The sequence below is a fragment of the Mustelus asterias genome, chromosome 18, assembly GCF_964213995.1.
Source record: "Mustelus asterias chromosome 18, sMusAst1.hap1.1, whole genome shotgun sequence".
Taxonomy (NCBI): domain Eukaryota; kingdom Metazoa; phylum Chordata; class Chondrichthyes; order Carcharhiniformes; family Triakidae; genus Mustelus; species Mustelus asterias.
Genome location: NC_135818.1, coordinates 11,340,359 through 11,361,392, shown reverse-complemented (window position 1 = coordinate 11,361,392; position 21,034 = coordinate 11,340,359). Strand labels below are relative to the sequence as shown.

Sequence of the window (21,034 nt, the reverse complement as noted above, 5' to 3'; positions counted from 1 at the left end):
GGGTTACAGGGATAGGGTGGGATTGTGGTCAGTGCAGACTCAATGGGCCGAATGGCCTCCCTCTGCGCTGTAGGATTCTATGTGCTGGCTGGATGCATTGGCCATGCTAAATTCTCCCTCAGTATGCCCAGCCTGAAAGGACCAAAAAGAGAGTCTCTGGGACCAGGGACCGCGCAGACAATCAAATAACCACCACACCGTACAAGGTCTTCGTTCTATAGTTTTATTAGTAAATCAGCAATGCACTGTGTTGGGAAAACAATACGCATTTTACTTGTAATGGAAAGAAAAAGCCGTAAGATTGAATAATTTTTTTTTGTAAGCTCTACAAGACATTGGTTCCATTGGTCATTGGAGTAGAGCTCTCTTCCGCTCTGACAGTCTTTCACTAGCCGTACTTTCTTCTTCAGGTTGTGACTAAAAGTAGCAACAAAGGATCTGTCAATGGAAAGCCTGTTGATTATAGAAACCACACATACATTGTATGTGATTAAGGACAAGGGCAGCACTAGAAATGCCACAGATGCAGTGATGCAACCAACTGTACACCAGAACTGTACAATTAAATATCTCCTCAAGTTTTGTTCTGTCCAAACCACTAAGGTTTAACTTTAAAAAAAAAAATCAGTAGCTGTTTAGAAACTTGCATCTTTCTTCAATAATCGATCTATAATGGTATACAATTTTTTTTTAAAAAGTGCAAACTTTTGGCGTCACTGCTTGCATTCAGGTTATTGCCATTCTGTCGTGCCCTCTTCTAGAAGCACTGGTTTTATCCACTGTCTTCCTTCAAGGCTTCACTTTGTCCTTCACACCAGACGTCCTACTGCAGACAATGAGAAATGAGATTACGTTAGTCTCCGATGTAGCCAACACATAACTATTCGGATAGTCACCGGCTGTCAAATCAACTTGATTGTAAATAAGAGCAATCACGTAAATCATTGGTAACGTGCAGTTCTCAAACTTGGAACTTGTAGATTTCCTTTGCCTGTCCAGCCAAGGATAAAAGGTCCCTGGTCAAGATAATTGGGCTGTAGGTGTGTCCCCACCATAGAGTTCCTGCAGTGCAGCAAGAGGCCACCCAGCCCATCAAGTCTGCACTTATTGTCTGGCAGAGTATTCCATCCAAGCCCTCTCCCCAACCCTATCCCCATAACTCCGTGCATTTAGCATGGCTAATCCACCTAACCAACACATCTTTGGACACGAAGGACAATTTAGCATAGTCAATCCACGTAACCTGCACACCTTTGGACATTAAGGGGCAATTTAGCATGGTCAATCCATCTAATCAGCACATCTTTGGACATTAAGGGGCAATTAACATGGCCAATCCACCTAATCAGCACATCTTTGGACATTATGGGGCAATTTAGCATGGCCAATCCACCTATCCACCTAACCGGCATATCTTTGGACAACGGAAGGAAATCGGAGCACCTGGAGGAAACCCACCCAGGCCCGGGGAGAACGTACAAATGTAGGGATGCTAACACTGCACCACAGAGGAATGAGCTAGGGTAAATGGGGTGATAGGAACAGGGCCTGGGTGGGATTGTGGTCGGTGCAGACTCGACGGGCCGAATAACCTCCTTTTGCACTGTAGGGATTCTATGATAAATGCACTGTTTAGCTTATTTATTTATTAGTCACAAGTAAGGCTTACATTAACACTGCAATGAAGTTACCGTGAAAATCCACCAGTCGCCTGTTCGGGTTAATACGCCTAACCAGCGCGTCTTTTGCACTGTGGGAGGAAACCAGAGCACCCAGAGGAAACCCATGCAGACACGGGGAGAACGTGCAGGCTCCAAAGACAGACAGTGGCCCAAGCCGGGAATCGAACCTGGGTCCCTGGTGCTGTGAGGCAGCAGCGCTAACCACTGTGCCATCGTGCCGCCCCAATTATATTTAAAATTATAAATAGCTAGACTTTGGAACTGTGATCATAAGTATTGCTTTTTAAAAAAAAGTGTTTTCTCTTTCCTTTCTGACCAAACAGTTCTGAAAAGGTAAAAGGGAGAGTTAGTCCTGGCTATTCAAAAATGTTATTGTTACAATTATGAGATGTAAAAGATCGTTATGTTTTGGGACTGCGTCTTAAATTTAAGTTAAAATAAAGGCGTGTGGCATGTTCTGAAGTCCACTGACAGCAAACCTGGATGATCTGATTGCTAAATATTAAAGGAAGGCCGAGATCTTTTCAGTGGGGAATAGGTGCAAAGTATTCACCCTTGCAGAAAATGGCAATTGTGATGTTGGTGGACAAACTGTGAGTTTCCAAGTTCCAGAGTGGTGTTGAAATTGTTGGGTTGTCAACAGCTGTGCTTTAAACGGTCAATTTAGTTCCAAACGAAAGAGAGCTGGGCTCTCAGAGCTAATTAATCAGCATCTCTACCTAGATACCAGGCCCATGTGATTCATGGTGCCACGGTGATGGGCTTCAACATCAGAAGGGTACAGAACAAGCTATTGGGTTGCAGGATTTCCCGAAAATATCACTGAGTATCACAGGTTAGTCTGGCAGAGACCGGGAGAGGAAGAACAATGAGGGGCCGAGAGTCTTTCCAGAACACCTGCCAGAATACGGGTGGAAGCTCGTGCTCAGATATAAAAGACCAAATTTGTGAGGAATTCAAATAGGACTGGCAGATGCACCTAGAGAGAGGAGGCGGGATTTTATGGTCTCGCTCATCCAGAAACCGTAAAATCATAGAATCATAGAATCCCTACAGTGCAGAAGGAGGCCATTCAGCCCATCGAGTCTGCGCCAACAACAATCCTACACAGGCCCTATCCTATCCCCGCAACACCACATATTTACCCCGCTAATCCCTCTCACACCAAGGGGAAATTTAGCATGGCCAATCCACCCGAGGTCAACGGAACTTCACCTCACCCGATTCCTGTGGTGGACGGGGCGGTAAAATTCCGACAGGGATGTCCAGTAATACTCACATCGCGAAGGACAGTTTTGGGGTTGTTACTACCAGAATGAGAAAGAAAAAGAATAGAAGCAAACCTTTGGGAGCTACTGATTATTTTGGACGGACTGTGGGAAAATTGAACATCTACTTAAAGGACCACATAACATAAATCTTCTTTTTGGTTCCGTTAAAAGTACTGTTTCATAGTTTAAACTATAAGTCACTTAAAAATGTAGTGTTCGGCCAAAAGTGCTTTTAATCCGTCTTTTTAGTAAATGTCTTCAAAGCTGATATCTTGAGTCATCCATCCAGCTACTAACTGGGAGCTCAAATTTCATTTTAAAAGTTATCAGTCTCCAGAGAGATTGTAGCACTCTTCTGTAATTGGGCATAACACTTGGTCACAATGACACTTGCTCCCTTCCTCCCTAAGGGAAGCACATGTCTAACTGAGGAACCTTGAAAGGGTCTGAGTTCAGCCATTTTGAATGTGTTTAAGGAAAGAATAATTAACTTGCATCGATCAATCCTATTTCAAGAGTGCTTTACAGCCAATTAAATACTTCTGAAGTATAGGAACCACATAGTAAATGTGACAACTGACTACGCGTACTGTAAAGTCCCACAAACAGCCATCAGCAGATAATTGGTGGCACAGTGGTTAGCATGGCTGCCTCACGGCGCCAGACCCCGGGTTCAATTCCGGCCTTGGGTGACTGTATGGATTCTGCACGTTTTCTCTGTATTTGTGTGGGTTTCCTCCGGGTGCTAACCCATGTGCCACTGTTGTACCTCACAAAGAGGGTGGCACAGTGGTTAGCATTGCTGCCGCACAGTGCTCTGGACCAGGGTTCACTTCCGGCTTCGGGTCACTGTCTGTGTGGAGTCTGCACATTCTCCCCGTGTCTGCGTGGGTTTCCTCCGGGTGCTCCGGTTTCCCTCCCACAATCCAAAATGGGCAGATTAGGTGGATTGGCCAGGCTAAAATTGCCTTAGTTTCCCAAGATGTTCAGTAGAGGAGAATTAGTGGGGTAAACACTTGGAGTTACGGGGGTATGCCTGGGTTAGATGCTCTGTCAGAGAGTCAGCACAGACTTGGTGGGCTGAATGGCCTCCTTCTGCGCTGTTGGGATTCTATGATTCTAATGTGCCTTAATGATGTTGGCGAAGTGAAGAAATATGACAGACTCGCTCTTCACAATCATCTCAAAACTCTTTGCAGCCAAGGAAATACTTCTTGAAGTGTAGTCACTGTTGTAATGTCAGAAACCTGGCAACCAATTTGCTCACAGCAAGCTCCCACAAACACCAATGTGATAATAGCTAGGTGATCTACTTTTTTGAGTGTATGATGTGCATTGAGGGATACCTATGGGTCAGGACATCAGATCTAACTGCCTGGATCTGCATTGAAATAAAACCCATCAGATCTTCTGCATGAGGAGAGGAAGATGGAGCCTCAGTTTAACATTGTCTCAGATAGACAGCACCTCCACCAGTGCGACGGCACGATGGCATAGTAGTTAGCACTGCTGTCTCACAGCGTCAGGGACCTGGGTTCAATTCCCGCCTTGGGTCACTGTCTGTGTGGAGTTTGCACGTTCTCCCCGTGTCTGCGTGGGTTTCCTCTGGATGCTCCGGTTTCCTCCCACAGTCCAAAAGATGTGCTGGTTAGGTGCATTGGCCATGCTAAATTCTCCCTCAGTGTACCTGAACAGGCGCTGGAGTGTGGTAACTAAGGGATCTTCACAGTAACTTCATTGCAGTGTTAATGTAAGTCTACTTGTGACACTGATAAATTTAAACTTAATACTGTCAGGGCTATTTTTTATTCGTGGGACATGGGCATCGCTGGCTGGCCAGTATTTATTGTCCATCCCCAGCTGCCCAAGGGCAGTTGAGAGTCAACCACATTGCTGTGGCTCTGGAGTCACATGTAGGCCAGACCAGGTAAGGATGGCAGATTTCCTTCCCTGAAGAACAACAGTGAACCAGATGATTTTTTCCGACAATCGGCAAGGGTTTCGTGGTCATCAGTCGATTCTTAATTCCAGATTTTTAAAAATTGAATTTAAATTCCACCATCTGCCGTGGCGGGATTCAAACCCAGGTCACCAGAACATTAGCTGAGTTTCTGGTTTAATAGTCTAGCGATAATACCACTAGGCCATCGCCTCCCCTAGGGTTTGCCTAGTAACAACAATGATGTGGAGATGCCGGTGTTGGACTGGGGTGGGCACAGTAAGATGTCTCACAACACCAGGCTAAAGTCCAGCAGGTGTATGTGGAATCACGAGCTTTCAGAGCGCTGCTCCTTCATCAGGTCTGCATTGAAATGATGAAGGAGCAGCGCTCCGAAAGTTCATGATTCCATATAAACCTGCTGGACTTAACCTGGTATTATAAGACTTCTTATTGGAAACAGTAAAGCACAGAGTGAGCAAAGGAAATGATGGGATGAAATCTACCTGGCAACAAGGGGCACCCTATAGCAATCCACATTCAGAGGGGCTGTTGAGATACATCCTTTTCCCAGTAACAGGAGTAGCAGATACCTAGATAAGGTGAGATGTAAATGGCCCTATCATCAGGAAGCAGTTTTCCGGGATGATTGAGAGATCAAGGGAAGCTAATGTTCGAGAATCAGGAATGTCGGAGAGATAGACCGCCCAATGTACGGTGAGCAGAATCAAAGAAAGCCAGGGGTATAATTGTCAACTCCTGCAGAAGCAGACAGGCCAGTTTAACATCTCCCGAGAAGGTCGGTTTTAACATCACCCTGGGAGGCCAGGGTTACAGCTAAGAGCAAGCCAACCGACATCAAAGGTCCTTTTAAAGTCTTACAGCTAAGTTAACGCAAAAACATTCGTAAAGGCAGTTTAACTATTTCCACTGAACCCGGCAAAGACTGGATCATCCTCCTGGTATTGTTTGATAATTATAAGCTGAATTTAACTTATCCATTGGTTCAAGGTGGAGGTTGTTTGGGGAATGGGGAGGTCTTACTGAGCTCAGGTATTGGGGATGTAGTTTGGAATGAGAAGTGATTTCTAGATAAAACTGTGTGTATTACTCTGGGGTTTGTGTGTCTGTGTGTGTTTATCTTTTCTTTCATTTAATAAACCGCTTTTAGTTATTGTTACACTGACGGGGCTGTTTACTCTCATGGGTGGTTCCCTCTGACTCCACACACTGTAACGTACACCACCCATGAACTGGCTCTCACATTGAGACACCCTCATAGATAACACCAGCGAGGTTCATGACACTACCAACTAAACCCTGGCAGAAAAGGAAAGGAGGAACAGCAATTAAGAGCAGGAGAGGGTACCACGCACTTCATAGGTGAAAGTCAAAGTCGCCATAGTCCCAGATGACCATAAGCTGCGTTCCCCTTTGTTTAGGTTTGAAGGCCATTTTAACATTTAAATTAACAAATAAATAAGTTAAAATTCTGCCGTCAATACGGACTCGAAATATCTTAAAGAAGTTCAAGGTTTTTTGGCCACTTTGAATTTCCCTTCAGCTGAGTGGCTTGTTGGACAATTTCCGAGGGCAGTTAAGCATCAACCACATTGCCCTGGCTCTGGAGTCACATGTAGGCCAGACCGGGCAAGGACGGCAGATTTCCTTCCCTAAAGGACATTAGTGAACCAGATGGGTTTTTACAACAATTGATGAAAGATTAATGGTCACCATCACTGAGACTAGCTTTATTTTTTAAATTTTATTTATTAATGTCACAAGTAGGCTTACATTAACACTGCAATGTAGTCACTGTGAAATTCCCCTAGTCGCCACAGTCTGGCGCCTGCTCAGGTACACCGAGGGAGAATTTAGCATGGCTAATGCACCTAACCAGCACGGCTTTTGGACTATGGGAGGAAACCAGAGCACCCCAGAGGAAACCCACGCAGACACGGGGAGAATGTGCAACTCCGCACAGACGGTGACCCGAGCCAGGAATCGAACCCGGATCTCTGGTACTGTGAGGCAGCAGTGCTAACCACTGTGCCACCGTGCTGCCCTTTGAGGGGGAGAGCTGACTGGTGGCGATTTAACCTGTGGATCATCACACCTCAGGTGAGGAGCAAAGTTGAGAAGGCGGAACATTCGTGAATAACCTCAGCCGGTATAGGAATTGAATCCACACTATTGGCATCACTCTGCATCACTGAGAAGCTGTCCAGCCAACTGAGCTAAACCGACCCCTGCCATCACACAATAAGGGTATTCTGGTGGGCGTAAATTATGGTCTGAAGCTTTGGCCTAATGCAAAATACTTGAATATCGAACCGTTCTACCAAATCTCTGCCTTCTAAAGTTAAATTATTCGTCACAAGTAGGCTTACATTCACATAGCAATTAAGTTACTGTGAAAATCCCCTAGTCGCCACACTCCAGTGCCTGTTCGGGTACACTGAGGGAGAATTTAGCATGGCCAATGCACCTAACCATCACATCTTTGGACTGTGGGAGGAAACTGGAGCACCCGGAGGAAACCTATGCAGACACGGGGAGAATATGCAAACTCCACATAGGCAGTGACCCAAGCTGGGAATTGAACCCGGGTCCCTGGCACTGTGAGGCAGCAGTGCTAACCACTGTGCCACCGTGCCATCCCTATTGGTAGAGGATTGTGGGTTCAAGTCCAGCTTGACTTTAAACCTAACGACCACACACTTCCATAGTCGAAAAATACATTAAATTGAAATCCTGAAGGATGCTAAAAGGGAAGGTAATCGCTGGCCAAAAAGGGAAAAAAAAATGAACGAATCCTCCCCATAGCTTGCATCTCCCAGGATCCAACATTATGGGGGAGCGATTCTGCCCTCAGTTCGAACATCCTGAACAATTTGTACACAGCTACAGATCTCTGACCCAGCGCAGGAAATTCCTCGGGTAAACTCATCGCTCGTACGTATTTTTTTCTGAACTTGGAACGAGATGACAGGTGAAGCGGCATAATCCGAGCGCAGCGTGTTAGTAGCTAAAAAACTGGTAGCGTGGCTGGCATTTGGCAAGAGCATATTTTGACAAAGATCAGATTGGATCCAGATGTGGCAGCAAAGGTGAACTTCTGGGAAACCTTGTGTAATGAGTAAACTGTACCCTGTAGAAACATAGCAGGGAATACTTTTCTAATCTATGCCATACTTTCCCTTTTAGACAGTGGCAGCTGAGCATAATAAAATAAATATGTGATGAATAAAACATCTTGTCAGAAGCAATTATTTTCATGTTTCACTTCCCCAGACACCTGATTTGACCGTGGCTGGGGAACAGATTGACAATCATCCAGCCATTCCATTGTAATATTGTTAATGCTGTTTTACGATGTATAACATATCGACATTTATTTCTAAAATGGGAGTCTGGAGATCCATGAATATCCCCGTCCTCCATGATAGTGGTGCTCAGCATGGTGTGCAACACAGTGGCACAGTGGTTAGCACTGCTGCCTCACAGTGCCAGGGACCCAGGTTCAATTCCGGCCTCGGGTCACCATCTGTGTGGAGTTTGATGTGGAGATGCCGGCATTGGACCATGGTGGGCAGAGTAAGAAGTCTCACAACACTAGGTTAAAGTCCAACAGGTTTATTTGGAATCACGAGCTTTCGGAGCGCTGCCCCTTCCTCAGACTCACCTGATGAAGGAGCAGCGCTCCAAAAGCTCGTGATTCCAGATAAACCTGTTGGACTTTAACCTAGTGTTGTGAGACTTCTTACTGTGTGGAGTTTGCACATTCTCCCCGTGTCTGTGTGGGTTTCCTCCAGGTGCTCCAGTTTCCTCCCACACTCAAGGTGAAGGAGGGGAGGTTTAACACAGATATCAGAAGGACATATTTTACACAGAGGGTCGTGGGGGCCTGGAATGTGTTGCCGGGCAAGGTGGTGGAGGCGGACACACTGGGAACGTTTAAGACTTATCTAGACAGCTATATGAACGGAGTGGGAATGGAGGGATACAAAAGAGTGGTCTAGTTTGGACCAGGGAGCGGCGCGGGCTAATTGTTCCTTGTTTCTCGTTTCAAGGCTTCATTCTATGATCATCTTGCTGGTGCCAGTACAGAGCGAGACTGCGGATAGTTGGGAACCTGTCTCGGGGGCAGGCAATTCATATGGTGTTCGTGGAAGTGGAAATGACTAGGGTTGGGAAGCATTTTCCGATCAGGGCCAGTGTGATCTCCTGGACTCGTTTCGATCGCCTCAGGGGGTCGGAGAGGAATTTCCCAGATTTTTTTCCCCATATTGGCCCTGGGGTTTTCACTCTGGGTTTTCGCCTCTCCCTGGAGATCACATGGTCTGGAATGGGGGGGTGGGGGTGAGTTAATAGGTTGTGATGAACAAAGCATCGTAGCTGTGAGGGACAGCTCGGTGGATAGGATATTGGTATGAAGATAGGCTGGAAAATTGGGCGGGGATCCTGGATTCAGGATTCAATCCTGGACCGGTGGGCGGCGCGGGCTTGGAGGGCCGAAGGGCCTGTTCCTGTGCTGTATTGTTCTTTGTTCTTTTGTTCTTTGTACTCCAAAGATGTGCCTGTTAAGTTGATTGGCCGTGCTAAATTGTCCCTTCATGTCAGGGGGATTAGCGAGGGTAAATATGTGGGGTTACGGGGATTGGGCCTGAGTGGGATTGTGGTCAGTGCAGACTCGATGGGTCAAATGGCCTCCTTCTGCACAGTAGGATTCTCTGATTCTATATAAGAGACAAAAGGTTGAAGTGTTCTGAACCATCTTGAGCTCGAATCAAAGGAAAATCTCCACTGGCTGGAGTCGGACGCAGCACAAAGAAAGATGCTTGTGGTTGTTGGAAGGCCAATCATGTCAGCTGCAGGACATCACTGCAAGAGTTCCTCAAGCCAGTGCCATAGGCCCAACCATCTTCAACTGCTTCAACAAGGATCCTCCATCTGTCATAAAGGCCGCACAGTGGTTAGCACTGCTGCTTCACAGCACCAGGGAACTGGGTTCAATTCCTGGCTTAGGTCACTGTGTGGAGTTTGCACATTCTCCCCGTGTCTGCGTGGGCTTCCTCCGGGTGCTCCAATTTCCTCCCACAGTCTAAAGATGTGCAGGTTAGGTGGATTGGCCATGTTAAATGTGCGCCGTTATGAGGGTTGGGAGGCCCAGGATAAGATGCTCTTTTGGAGAGCTGGTGCAGATTCGATGGGCCAATTGGCCTCCTTCTGCACTGTAGGGATTCTATGATTTTATAAAGCGGGGATGTTCACTGATGATTGCGCAGAGTTCAGCTTCAAGCGCAACCCCTCGCCATTGTAGAAGCCAGTTCTCCGTCCATTAGATTTACTCCACGTGACATCAAGAAGCAGCTCAATGTCCTGGTGAACCCGGCTGTGGTACTGAAGACCTAGCTCCAGAGTGAGCCCTGTCTCTAGCCTAGCTCTTCCAGTATGGCAACAACACTGGTATCTACCAGACATTGTGGAAAATTGTCCAGGTAAGTACTCTCCACACAAAGAAACTGGGCAAATCCAATGCAGCCATTAGCCATTCCAACAGTCCATTCTCCATCATCTAAAACGTGATGGAAGGTGTCATTGGCAGTGCCATCGAACGGCACTCATCAATAACTTGCTGAGGTTGAGTTTCACCAGGATCACTTGACTCCAGAGCTCATTACAGCCTTGGTCTCATCGTGGACAAAAGAGCTGAATGCCAGAAATGAAATAAGAATGACTGCCTTTGACACTGAGTGTTGTGAAGTTAAGTTTGTAAAGATGTAAAAGAATTGTAAAAAATTGCTCGAGGGAAAAACAGTGTTTGGCCCCTTTAAAAGCTGGTTTTGTGTTCAATGCTGGAATGTTTAAAATGCAGGTACACAGAGTACACAGATGGCAACATCTGTTGCAGAGACCAAAACATCAGGGTTGCCTTGGTAACACCCTTTGCCTTTTTTTGCATTCTGACAACCTATGAGTTTAAAGAGGCGATTCGGCTCTCGGGAACCTATTAAATTTGCATTTGCTGTTGTTGTCAGCATCAAACCAATTCTGATGTAGAAAATTGGTAAGTCATCCGAGTTATAAAAAGAGGAACTCAACTGCCTGCCGGCAGTTCAACTAAGAGCCAGCCAGAACAGAAGGACATCTCTAGAGCAGTTCTCTGCTCTGCCACCTAAAGAACTATTTCTGAAGGGAGCTGCTCCTTCCTCAGACTCACCTGATGAAGGAGCAGCGCTCCAAAAGCTCGTGATTCCAAATAAACCTGTTGGACTTTAACCTAGTGTTGTGAGACTTCTTACTGTGTGGAGTTTCCATATTCTCCCCGTGTCTGTGTGGGTTTCCTCCAGGTGCTCCAGTTTCCTCCCACACTCCTGTCCACAGTGTGATGTAATGTTCTCCACTTACCTGAAGCTCTACCAACACTCGAGAAGCACAATACAACCCAGGATAAAGCAGCTGACTTGACTGGCCCTAATCCGCTACCTCACACATTCACTCCCTCCGCCATTAACACAACTTGAAGAGAGCGTATTGCAGAAACTCACCAAGTCTCCAGCGACAGCACCTCCCAAACCATTATCAGCTCGAAGTATAACTGCAGCAGGTCCACGGGAAAACCCCTACTTACAAGGTGCCCCCCAAAAGGCACATCATTCCGACGTGGAAACAAAATGCCATTCCTTCATCGTCACTGGGTCAAATTCCTGGGAACTCCTTCCCTTCCAGCACTAAGGGTGGACTGCAACTATTTTAATGGCAATTCCCCACTATCTTCTCCTCAACAGTAATGGACCTAACGTTGTTCAGGTGAAGCCTAGCGTTCCATCCACAGGAATCGGGAATTTGAACCCTATCCTTCTCAACATTCTGTCCAGTCAGGTATTTATCTTCCTTTTCTTGCTACTCTCAGACGGACCACTGCTTCACATGAAGAATAATCTTGAGTTTACTGCCTTTGCGGTCTCTTAATTCCTGAACCTCCCATTTGCAACCTCCCTACAGCAGCAACATTCCTCGTCTCTTTTTTTTTCATATAATCATAGAATTCCTACATTGAAGAAGAAGGCCATTCGGCCCATCGAGACTGCACCGACCACAATCCCACCCAGGCCCTATCCCCACAACCCCATGCATTTACCCTAGCTAGTCCCCCTGACACCGAGGGAGAATTTAGCATAGCCAATCCACCTAACCCGCACATCTTTGGAGTGTGGGAGGAAACCAGAGCTCCCGGAGGAAACCCACGCAGACAAAGGGAGAATGTTCAAACTCTGCACCAACAGTCACCAACCGTGTATAGAACCTGGGTCCCTGGTGCAGTGAGGCAGCAGTGCTAACCACTGTGCCACCTCCTGTACCTCCAATATCACTTCATTGGAAGGTAACAGATATCAAGAGCATTTCCGAATAACCTCCTGGCCATTTCATTGGTTTTAACTTGTTCCCAATTGGGTTGGAGAAGAATTGACATGGTGTATGCTTGGTGTGAGGAATCCAATGTTTTTCAACATATTGAACCATTGGACATGGGAAATATATGATAGGAAACACTGGCTAAATAAAAGACCAAGGTCTAGTTTGCCATCTACTCTCCAGGTGAATCAATAGTAGAGTTGTTGATTAATCATGACAATTGATCACCATGAGTTAGACTAAAACAGACTCAGATATCACCTGAGGAAAGCCTACCAGTGGTCAAAGGTCTTTGGGACCAAAGTTATCTTTTAATACCAATTTTGCTACACTCATCGTATGCTCTGTCTCAAATTATTCACAGTAAGAAGTCTGACAACACCAGGTTAAAGTCCAACAGGTTTATTTGGTAACAAAAGCCACAAAATAGCAAATAAACCTGTTGGACTTTAACCTGGTGTTGTTAGACTTCTTACTGTGTTTACCCCAGTCCAACGCCGGCATCTCCGCATCAAATTATTCACATACAGAGGGTGGAATTTATTGTTGGCTATGGATTTCCATCGACTGGTTGAAGAAGTGATAGGAACCTCGCGTTGCTTCTCTTTGGGGGGTGGGGGAGGTCTGGCGGTGTGGCAATGCTATTATGAGGCAATCAGACACTTTATCCCGTAGCATAGGCCTCCCCACAATCAAACCCCCAGTACAGCAGAAATCTCACCCCCAAGAGCTGCCTGGTCAAAGAGAGGCTAGACGCTCTCCAGTACTGACAGCGCCACCAGGTAGCTGTGACCACTGGCGGTATTACATCCAGGACGGCATTATGCATTGTCACTGTTCACTGCATTGAGTTGAGTGTGGGTGGGATGGAAATTACAAGGGGCAGCTCTGCGAGGGGGTTGGGGGGGGGGGGGGGGCAGGGTAAGTAAATAACTTTATTTATTAGTCACAAGTAGTCTTACATTAACACTGCAATGAAGTTACTGTGAAAATCTCCTTGTTGTCACACTCCGGTGCCTGTTCGGGTAACACTGAGGGAGAATTTAGCACGGCCAATGCACCTAACCAGCACATCTTTCGGATTGTGGGAGGAAACCCACGCAGACACAAGGAGAATGTGCAAACTCCACTCAGACAGTGACCCAAGCCGGGAATTGAACCCAAGTCGCTGGCGCTGTGAGGCAGCAGTGCTAACCACTGTTCCCATGCTGCCACGGTAGATATCAATGGACAAGTGGAAAGATCAATTCAACTACTTTTGCTGGGGAAAATAGCTCGTTTCATTTTATTTTAAAACTTAGGAGGAACATCCAAAGATTTTAGTTGATAGGGCGGCACGTTAGCACAGTGGTTAGCACTGCTGCTTCACAGCTCCAGGGTCCTGGGTTCGATGCTCGGGTCACTGTCTGTGTGGAGTTTGCACATTCTCCTCGTGTCTGCGTGGGTTTCCTCCAGGTGCTCCGGTTTCCTCCCACAGTCCAAAGATGTGCGGGTTAGGTTGATTGGCCAGGTTAAAAAAAAAAAAATTGCCCCTTAGAGTCCTGGGATGCGTAGGTTAGAGGGATTAGCGGGTAAATTAGCGGGTTAAAAAAAAGCGATTAGCGGGTAGGGCCTGGGTGGGATTGTGGTCAGTGCAGACTCGATGGGCCGAATGGCCTCCTTCTGCACTGTAGGGTTTCTATGATTCTATGATAAAGGAAAGATGATGAATGGAAATGTCTTCAGAAAACCTTTCTGCGATTCCGTTTTCTGGCAGATTTTCCCAAGATAATTTGTGGTTCCGCTGAGCTGTCATGCAGAATCGGTTGTATTTGAATGGCAGTTTTCCAACCGCTTCCCTCACATTTGATTTATGCCCCTCCATTGCTGTTATTCTATTCTGAACCAGTCGGCAAAGGGTGACAGGAAAAATCTGTGTGGCAGCAACAGCATAATGAGGGTTCTGTCAGCTCGGAGCCGGTGGCAGAGGTTCCTTGGAACGAGTGAGTCAGACATGAGCAGAATCAGGCGGCCAGCCTCAATCTGACTGCCAGTCATCTCGTGCTGAAGCTTTTAATAATGACTCAAAAGCAGAAAATGCGTTAGGTGCATTTGTCTCGCCTCTGTCAAGAGTTGACATGTCTAAGTCGGGAATCGGTCTGCAGGGAGGTTGAATCACGCCTCCAGATGACATTAAATTGTCATCTACTCAGCCAAATAGTTGGAGATCAACTTTCAGAAGGACAGATAACCCTTGTTACTGGCTGGCATTGGGAAATTGGGCAGAGGAAAATTCCTGATTACAGATGCGTTTAGGAATTCAGAAGCACTTTGTTTCTCAATTTCAATATTTTCTTCACTTCGCTCTACTTTCTAGACTTTTTTTTGTACATTTTAGATGTCTACTGTCCAGAAATGTCTGGGTCTTACGCAAACCCATAGCCATCTCGGTCTTGAGTGAAAATGCAGAATTGTTTACATAGAAACATAGAAGATAGGAGCAGGAGGAGGCCATTCGGCCCTTCGAGCCTGCTCCGCCATTCATCACAATCATGGCTGATCATCCAACCCAATAGCCTAATCCTGCTTTCTCCCCATAACCTTTGATCCCATTCACCCCACGTGCTATATCCAGCCGCCTCTTGAATACATTCAATGTTTTGGCATCAACTACTTCCTGTGGTAATGAATTCCACAGGCTCACCACTCTTTGGGTGAAGAAATGTCTCCTCACCTCCATCCTAAATGGTCTACCCCGAATCCTCAGACCGTGACCCCTGGTTCCGGCCTCCCCAACCATCAGGAACATCCTCCCTGCATCTACCCCGTCTAGTCCTGTTAGAATTTTATAAGTCTCAATGAGATTCCCCCGTCATTCGTCTGAACTCCAGTGAAAACAATCCTAACCTAGTCACTCTCTCCTCACACATCAGTCCCGTCATCCCCGGAATCAGCCTGGTAAACCTTTGCTGCACTCCCTCGAGAGCCAGGACATCCTTCCTCAGAAAAGGAGACCAAACCTGCACACAGTATACCTGGTGTGGCCTCACCAAGGCCCTGTATAATTGCAACAACACATCCCTGCTCCAGTTCTCGAAACCTCTCACTATGAAGGCCAGCAGAAGGAGGCCATTTGGCCCATCGTTCTACACTGACTCTCCGAACAAACATCATGACTTGGGGTGGGATTTTCCGGCCACGCTCGCGCTAAAACCGGAAAATGCCACCCGAGGTTAATGGACCCTTTGCATGATCTGTCCCCCCCGCATGTTACGATTCCCATGGCAGGCTAGCCGGGAAAACTCCCCCCTTAGTGTCATTTCCCTTGCCTTTTCCCCTTTCCCCTGCACGTTGTTCCCTTTTCAATAATCATCTGATGTCCTCTTGAATGCTTTGATGGAACCTGCCTCATACTTCCAGGCCGTGCATTCCAGACCCCGACCACTCGCTGTGTGAAGAAGTTTTATCTTGCATCACATTTGCAGCCTCCATAAGCCCCTGAATCTCAAGGGAAATCTAACGGCTGTGTGGCTGTCCACTCAAGAAACATTTGAGGCTTGTCTGCAAGACAGAGAAAGAGGTCCCACTGCTCGTAGTCTATTTCCATCACCTGTATCTTACTCTGCTTCAACTAGTTTTCTTCCATTTATTCTTTCATGGGATGTGGGCATCACTGGCAAGGCCAGCATTTGTTGCCCATCCCTAATTATTATAGGGCTGAAAACATTGGCTTGGCAGTTAAGTGTCAACTATTGTAATGGAGTCACATGTCGGCTAGATGAGGTAAGGATGACAAAATTCCTTGCCCTGAAGGTCCTTTTATAAAGATTAGTGAACCAGATGGGTTTTAACAACCACCAATGATTGTTGTCATGGTCACCATTACTGAGACTAGCTTTATATTCCAGATTTATTATCTCAATTTAAATTCCAACAACTGCCATGGTTAGATTTGAACCCATCTCTCTAGAGCATTAGCCTGGGGCTCTGGATTACTAGTCCAGTACCGCACCATTCCTCCAACAAAGTTATCCAATTTCCCCCAAAAAACAAAATGGTCTCTCCCACAACCACTCCCTGTGGTAAAACATCTGACAATCAACAGCATTGTATATGAAGATTCTTGTCCTAACATTGGAGGCACAATGGTTAGCACTGCTGCCTTACAGCGCCAGGGACCTGGGTTCGATTCCAGCCTCGGGTGGCTGTCTGTGTGGAGTTTGCACATTCTGCCCGTGTCTGTGTGGGTTTCCTAGGAGGCCTCTGGTTTCCCCCCATAGTCCAAAGATGTGCAGGTTGGGTGGATTGGCCATGCCAACTTGACCCTTGGTGTCACGGGAATTAGCAGGGTAAATACATGGAGTTACGAGGATAGGCCTGGGTGGGATTGTTGCCGATGCAGGCTCGATGGGCCGAATGGCCTCTGTCTGCACTGTAGGGATTCTATGATTCTATCTTGCCCACAGTCTCTCGTAGCGCAGAGGGATTTAAGCGTGGAGCCATAAGATTCTGCAATGCTACATGTCTGGAGAGGAGGGGGGTGGACTTAGAATGTGGAAAAAATAAACTTTGCACCGTTCTCCGGATGCCCCCGTCAATCACCCCATCCCCGGGAGCCAGAGCCCAGTCAGTGATAGAAGTGAGAGAAGCAAAGTCTTACTGAAAGGGTTCGCTCCTTGTCTTCTTCCGTTCGAGAGGCCCCCAGCACTGCTACCTGTGAAGGAAAGACAAAACGGTCAAAGGTTAATTCAGTTGCCCTGACAATGGCAGAGAAAAGTAAGCATTTTCAGATGGATGATCAGAAAGGGGCGCGACCAACTGTGGACCCTGGGCTAGCCAGGTGGGCAATCATAAAAACATTGAAGATAGGAGCAGGAGGAGGCCATTCGGCCCTTCGTGCCTGCTACGCCATTCATCACAATTATGGCTGATCGTCCAACTCAGTAGCCTGATCCTGATTTCTCCCCATAACCTTTGATCCCATTCGCCCCAAGTGCTATATCTATCCTCCAGGGCTCCTGCTGAACTCCCAGCTGTTAGGGACCAGATCATAAACTCCAAGGTACACCTAAGACTAGACCCCAATTAGTTTTTTTTATTTTGGCACCAGTGTGAGGAGAAGGTGTTTCTTTTAATCCCTACAGTACAGAAGGAGGCCATTCAGCCCATCGAGTCTGCACCGACCACAATACCACCCAGGCCCTATTCCCGTAACCCCACACATTTATCCCGCTAATCCCCCTCACACTAGGGTCAATTTGGCATGGCCAATACACCTAACCCACACATCTTTGAACTGTGGGAGGAAACCGGAGCACCCGGAAGAAACCCATATAGACACGGGGAGAAAGTACAAACTCCACACAGACAGTGACCCGAGGCTGGAATCGAACCCAGATCCCTGGCGCTATGAGACAGCAGTGCTAACCACTGTGCCACTGTCTTGTGCTCGGTGTGATTCTATTGACCCACTAGGAAGCTTTTATCCAAACAAACTTTATTTAACAATACAGTTTAACTATAACAAATGAATTAGCTTAACTTTTAATTTAAATACTTAAACATGACAAAATATGATTCATAACTGCTAACCAATCTCTACTAGTTCCAATTCAAGGAATATTCCTCTTATAGACTTAAACTCCTCTTCCAAATCAGTGAGCAAACAACACAGGCTTACATGCTTGTACTTATTGACAGTCCCAGAATCTTTGAACACTTCCAGAGAGAGAGAGAGAGACAGAGATGTAGAGACACCAGTCTCATGATACTCAAACAGCAGCCTCCAAAGAGAAAGAGAGAGAGAGAAAAACACCTCTTGCTTCCTTCAGGCCCATGCAGAAACTGCTTGCTTTTCCTGTAAGCTGAGCTGCTCCCATTAGCACACGACTGTCTCTGTCAATCAACCTAATCTATCCCTACTCTGAAACCCCAGGGGAAAAACAAAAGAATAAACAAAAAAAATGCATTAACTCAGATTAAAACAACCACCCCATTATGTAGGATCAATTATTAGCCTGCATTCTCAGCTGCCTGGTGCAGACAAATCGGCACGGTGTAAACAGAGCTGAATTTTAAACATACCCCTCACAAGAAACATGGTAAAAATACATTGCTAAAAGGCACGGTATTGTCATACATTATGAAACAGTTTACAGTTAGGTTTGCACATGATACTGGGGCAACTCCGAAACCATGGAAACCCATGACCCTGCAAGATAATAGGCAAAGAGAAAGTTGGCAAGAAAGGCAACTGAAAACAGCAAGATTTTCTGGGGGCAAATCACTATAACGCTCCCATTTGTACAGCAGGGTTGCCAACTGTGATTAACTGCACTCTCGGAGATTCCATACACGGCTTTCCCCACGCTCCAGCCATTAGTCAGCCAACACATCCAACCCTGTGACGCACTGCCTCCTATGCCACTCGGAAAACCAGAAGACGTGCCGTATGGATGGCACGGTGGCACAGTGGTTAGCACTGCTGCCTCTCAGCACCAGGGACCCGGGTTCAATTCCCAACTTGAGTCACTGTCTGTGTGGAGTTTGCGTGGGCTTCCTCTGGGTGCTCTGGTTTCATCCCACAGTCCAAAGATGTGCGGGTTAGGTGGATGGGTGATGCTAAATTGCCCTTTAGTGTCAGGGGGACTAGCAGAGTAAATACGTGGGGTTACAGGGATAGGGTCTGGGTGGGATTGCTGTCGGCGCAGGCTCGATGGGCCAAATGGCCTCCTTCTGCACTGTAGGGATTGTAAGATTCTTGTAATAAGTCCTCAGAGCCAGAAGTCCCTTCACCAAAATCCCCTTATTTACAAGTCAGACAGCAGCATACAGAGTGCTTCCAGTTAGCAGTGTACACTTGGAGTCCCAGAGGAACTGACACGCCTGGTTAAATACAAAGCAAGAGGGTCCCTGATTGGCCCGTCAATGTAGCCCTTAATCAGGGAGTTCATATTCTAACAGGCCCACCTCAATTGCCTGATTAAAGTCATTACAATTCTATAATTGTGGTATCTTTGCAATGGCTAACATGTATTGCTGAGAGAAACTAAGTTTGCACTTTAGATCAATGCTGCATCTTACAGAAAAGCCTGCGCCTCAGCAGATTTTCAATGGCTGCCACCAGTGTTCACCCCCATTTTATGAAGTAGTTGGTTCATGGAAAGCACAGCAGCGTGGACATGAGGAACGTCATCGGATCAGCCATGATCCCATTGAACAGGTAGAACAGGCAGAAGGGGCCGAATGGCCTACTCCCTATTCCTTACGGTCTTATGCTACCTCCTGACCTTTTCAAGAACCGAGCCTTGTTGCCACTTGCATCAAGGACCAATTTCAACCTTTAATACTTTATTTGGGACACCACATTGGCAACAAACAATGGCAAAAACAACTCAGAGAGAGGAAAAGGAGCATCCAACCGATCGACAAATTTGGAATCCCAGGTGAAGGGCCACGCAAGAGTAGGAGCTCATCAAGTGAGAAAGATCGAGTAGATGACCAGATCAGTCCAGAATAACTATTTTTTGATGCAGGGTTTTCCATTTGGAAGCCTAATGGAGGAGCCATTTTACAGAAAGATCTTTAAACCAAAGCACTGACTTCCCTTTTAAGTGGATATTAAAGGTCCCCAAGCTGCTATTCCAAACTGCAGTTATTCCTGGTGTCCTGGCCAAATGACAGATTAGTGTGCAGTTTGCACGTTCTCCCCGTGTCTGCGTGGGTTTCCTTTGGGTGCTCCGGTTTCCTCCCGCAGTTCCAAGATGTGCAGCTTGGGTTAATTGGCCATAGTGTCAGGAGGACTAGCAGGGTAAATACATGGGGTTATGGGGATACGGCTCGGTAGGATTGTTATCGTTGCAGGCTCAAAGATGTGCAGGTTAGATGGATTGGCCATGCTAAATTGCCCCTTAGTGTCAGGGAGATTAGCAGGATAAATATGTGGGGTTACAGGGATAGGGCCTGGGTGGGATTGTGATCGGTGCAGACTCAATGGGCCGAATGGCCTCCTTCTCTACTGGTGGGATTCTACAATTCTATTTGAGGACAGTACATTTGAAATTTGCAAATGAGTATATATTGCACTATTGTCCTACTTTTGCATATTCCCCATATTCCTGGGCTCCAGACCTCTTCCCTCTCCAAGGTGGTGGTGGATCAGGCTGAGGCAACGCAGCATCATGGGTAATGGTGACCCTACAGGAGCTGGTTAAAGTATTGACCGCGGTTTGATATAATGGATATCTGGGCCACAAGGAGCTTTGGAAGGCTAACCAAACCAAGTTCAAACCTGTGCCCGTTCACCTGCCCCATCCCGCAATTTTGAAGCACAATCCCTCTCCAAAACCATGATGAATGATCAGAAACAGCCTGCTTGTTCCCTGCCCCGATGCAGCCTGGGAGCATTGAGGACAGATTCTGTACTCCCACCATCACCTTGGTTGATTCCCGGTGGAAAAGAAATTGAATCGGGACCTTCCTGGCCTGTTGCGTTGAGACCAATTCCAAAGGATTACCATGCGGACTCACAGCCAAGAGTCATTATTGAACTAACTTTATCTACACCTCCCCAACAAAAGAGGGCAGTATAACAAACTGCCCAGATCTTGCCATATATTGCACTCCATCCCCACTTAAAAAGAGTCAGGATAACCTTCCGTCAGAGCCCAGAGTCATCCAAACTCAGAACGTTGGCTCTCGTGTCTGTGTGGGTTTCCTCCGGGTGCTCCGGTTTCCACCCACAG

The 21,034-nt window shown here is 46.7% G+C and overlaps 1 protein-coding gene across 3 annotated transcripts in view; it reads right to left on the bottom strand.

Annotated features, from left to right (window-relative positions):
- Positions 1–211: 211 nt before the first annotated feature.
- The window catches only part of smoc1 (SPARC related modular calcium binding 1), a 248,746-nt gene continuing 227,923 nt past the window's right edge, over positions 212–21,034 (bottom strand). For 2 of the 3 annotated variants that reach the window (XM_078233396.1, XM_078233394.1), the window contains exons 12-13: positions 16,951–17,004; positions 212–826 (exon numbers count right to left, since the gene is read on the bottom strand). In XM_078233396.1, the coding sequence (XP_078089522.1) occupies positions 810–826; positions 16,951–17,004 (71 nt within the window). In that variant the 3' untranslated portion in view covers positions 212–809. The remainder of the gene's footprint in view (positions 827–16,950; positions 17,005–21,034) is intronic. The other variant, XM_078233395.1, reaches the window with a different exon arrangement.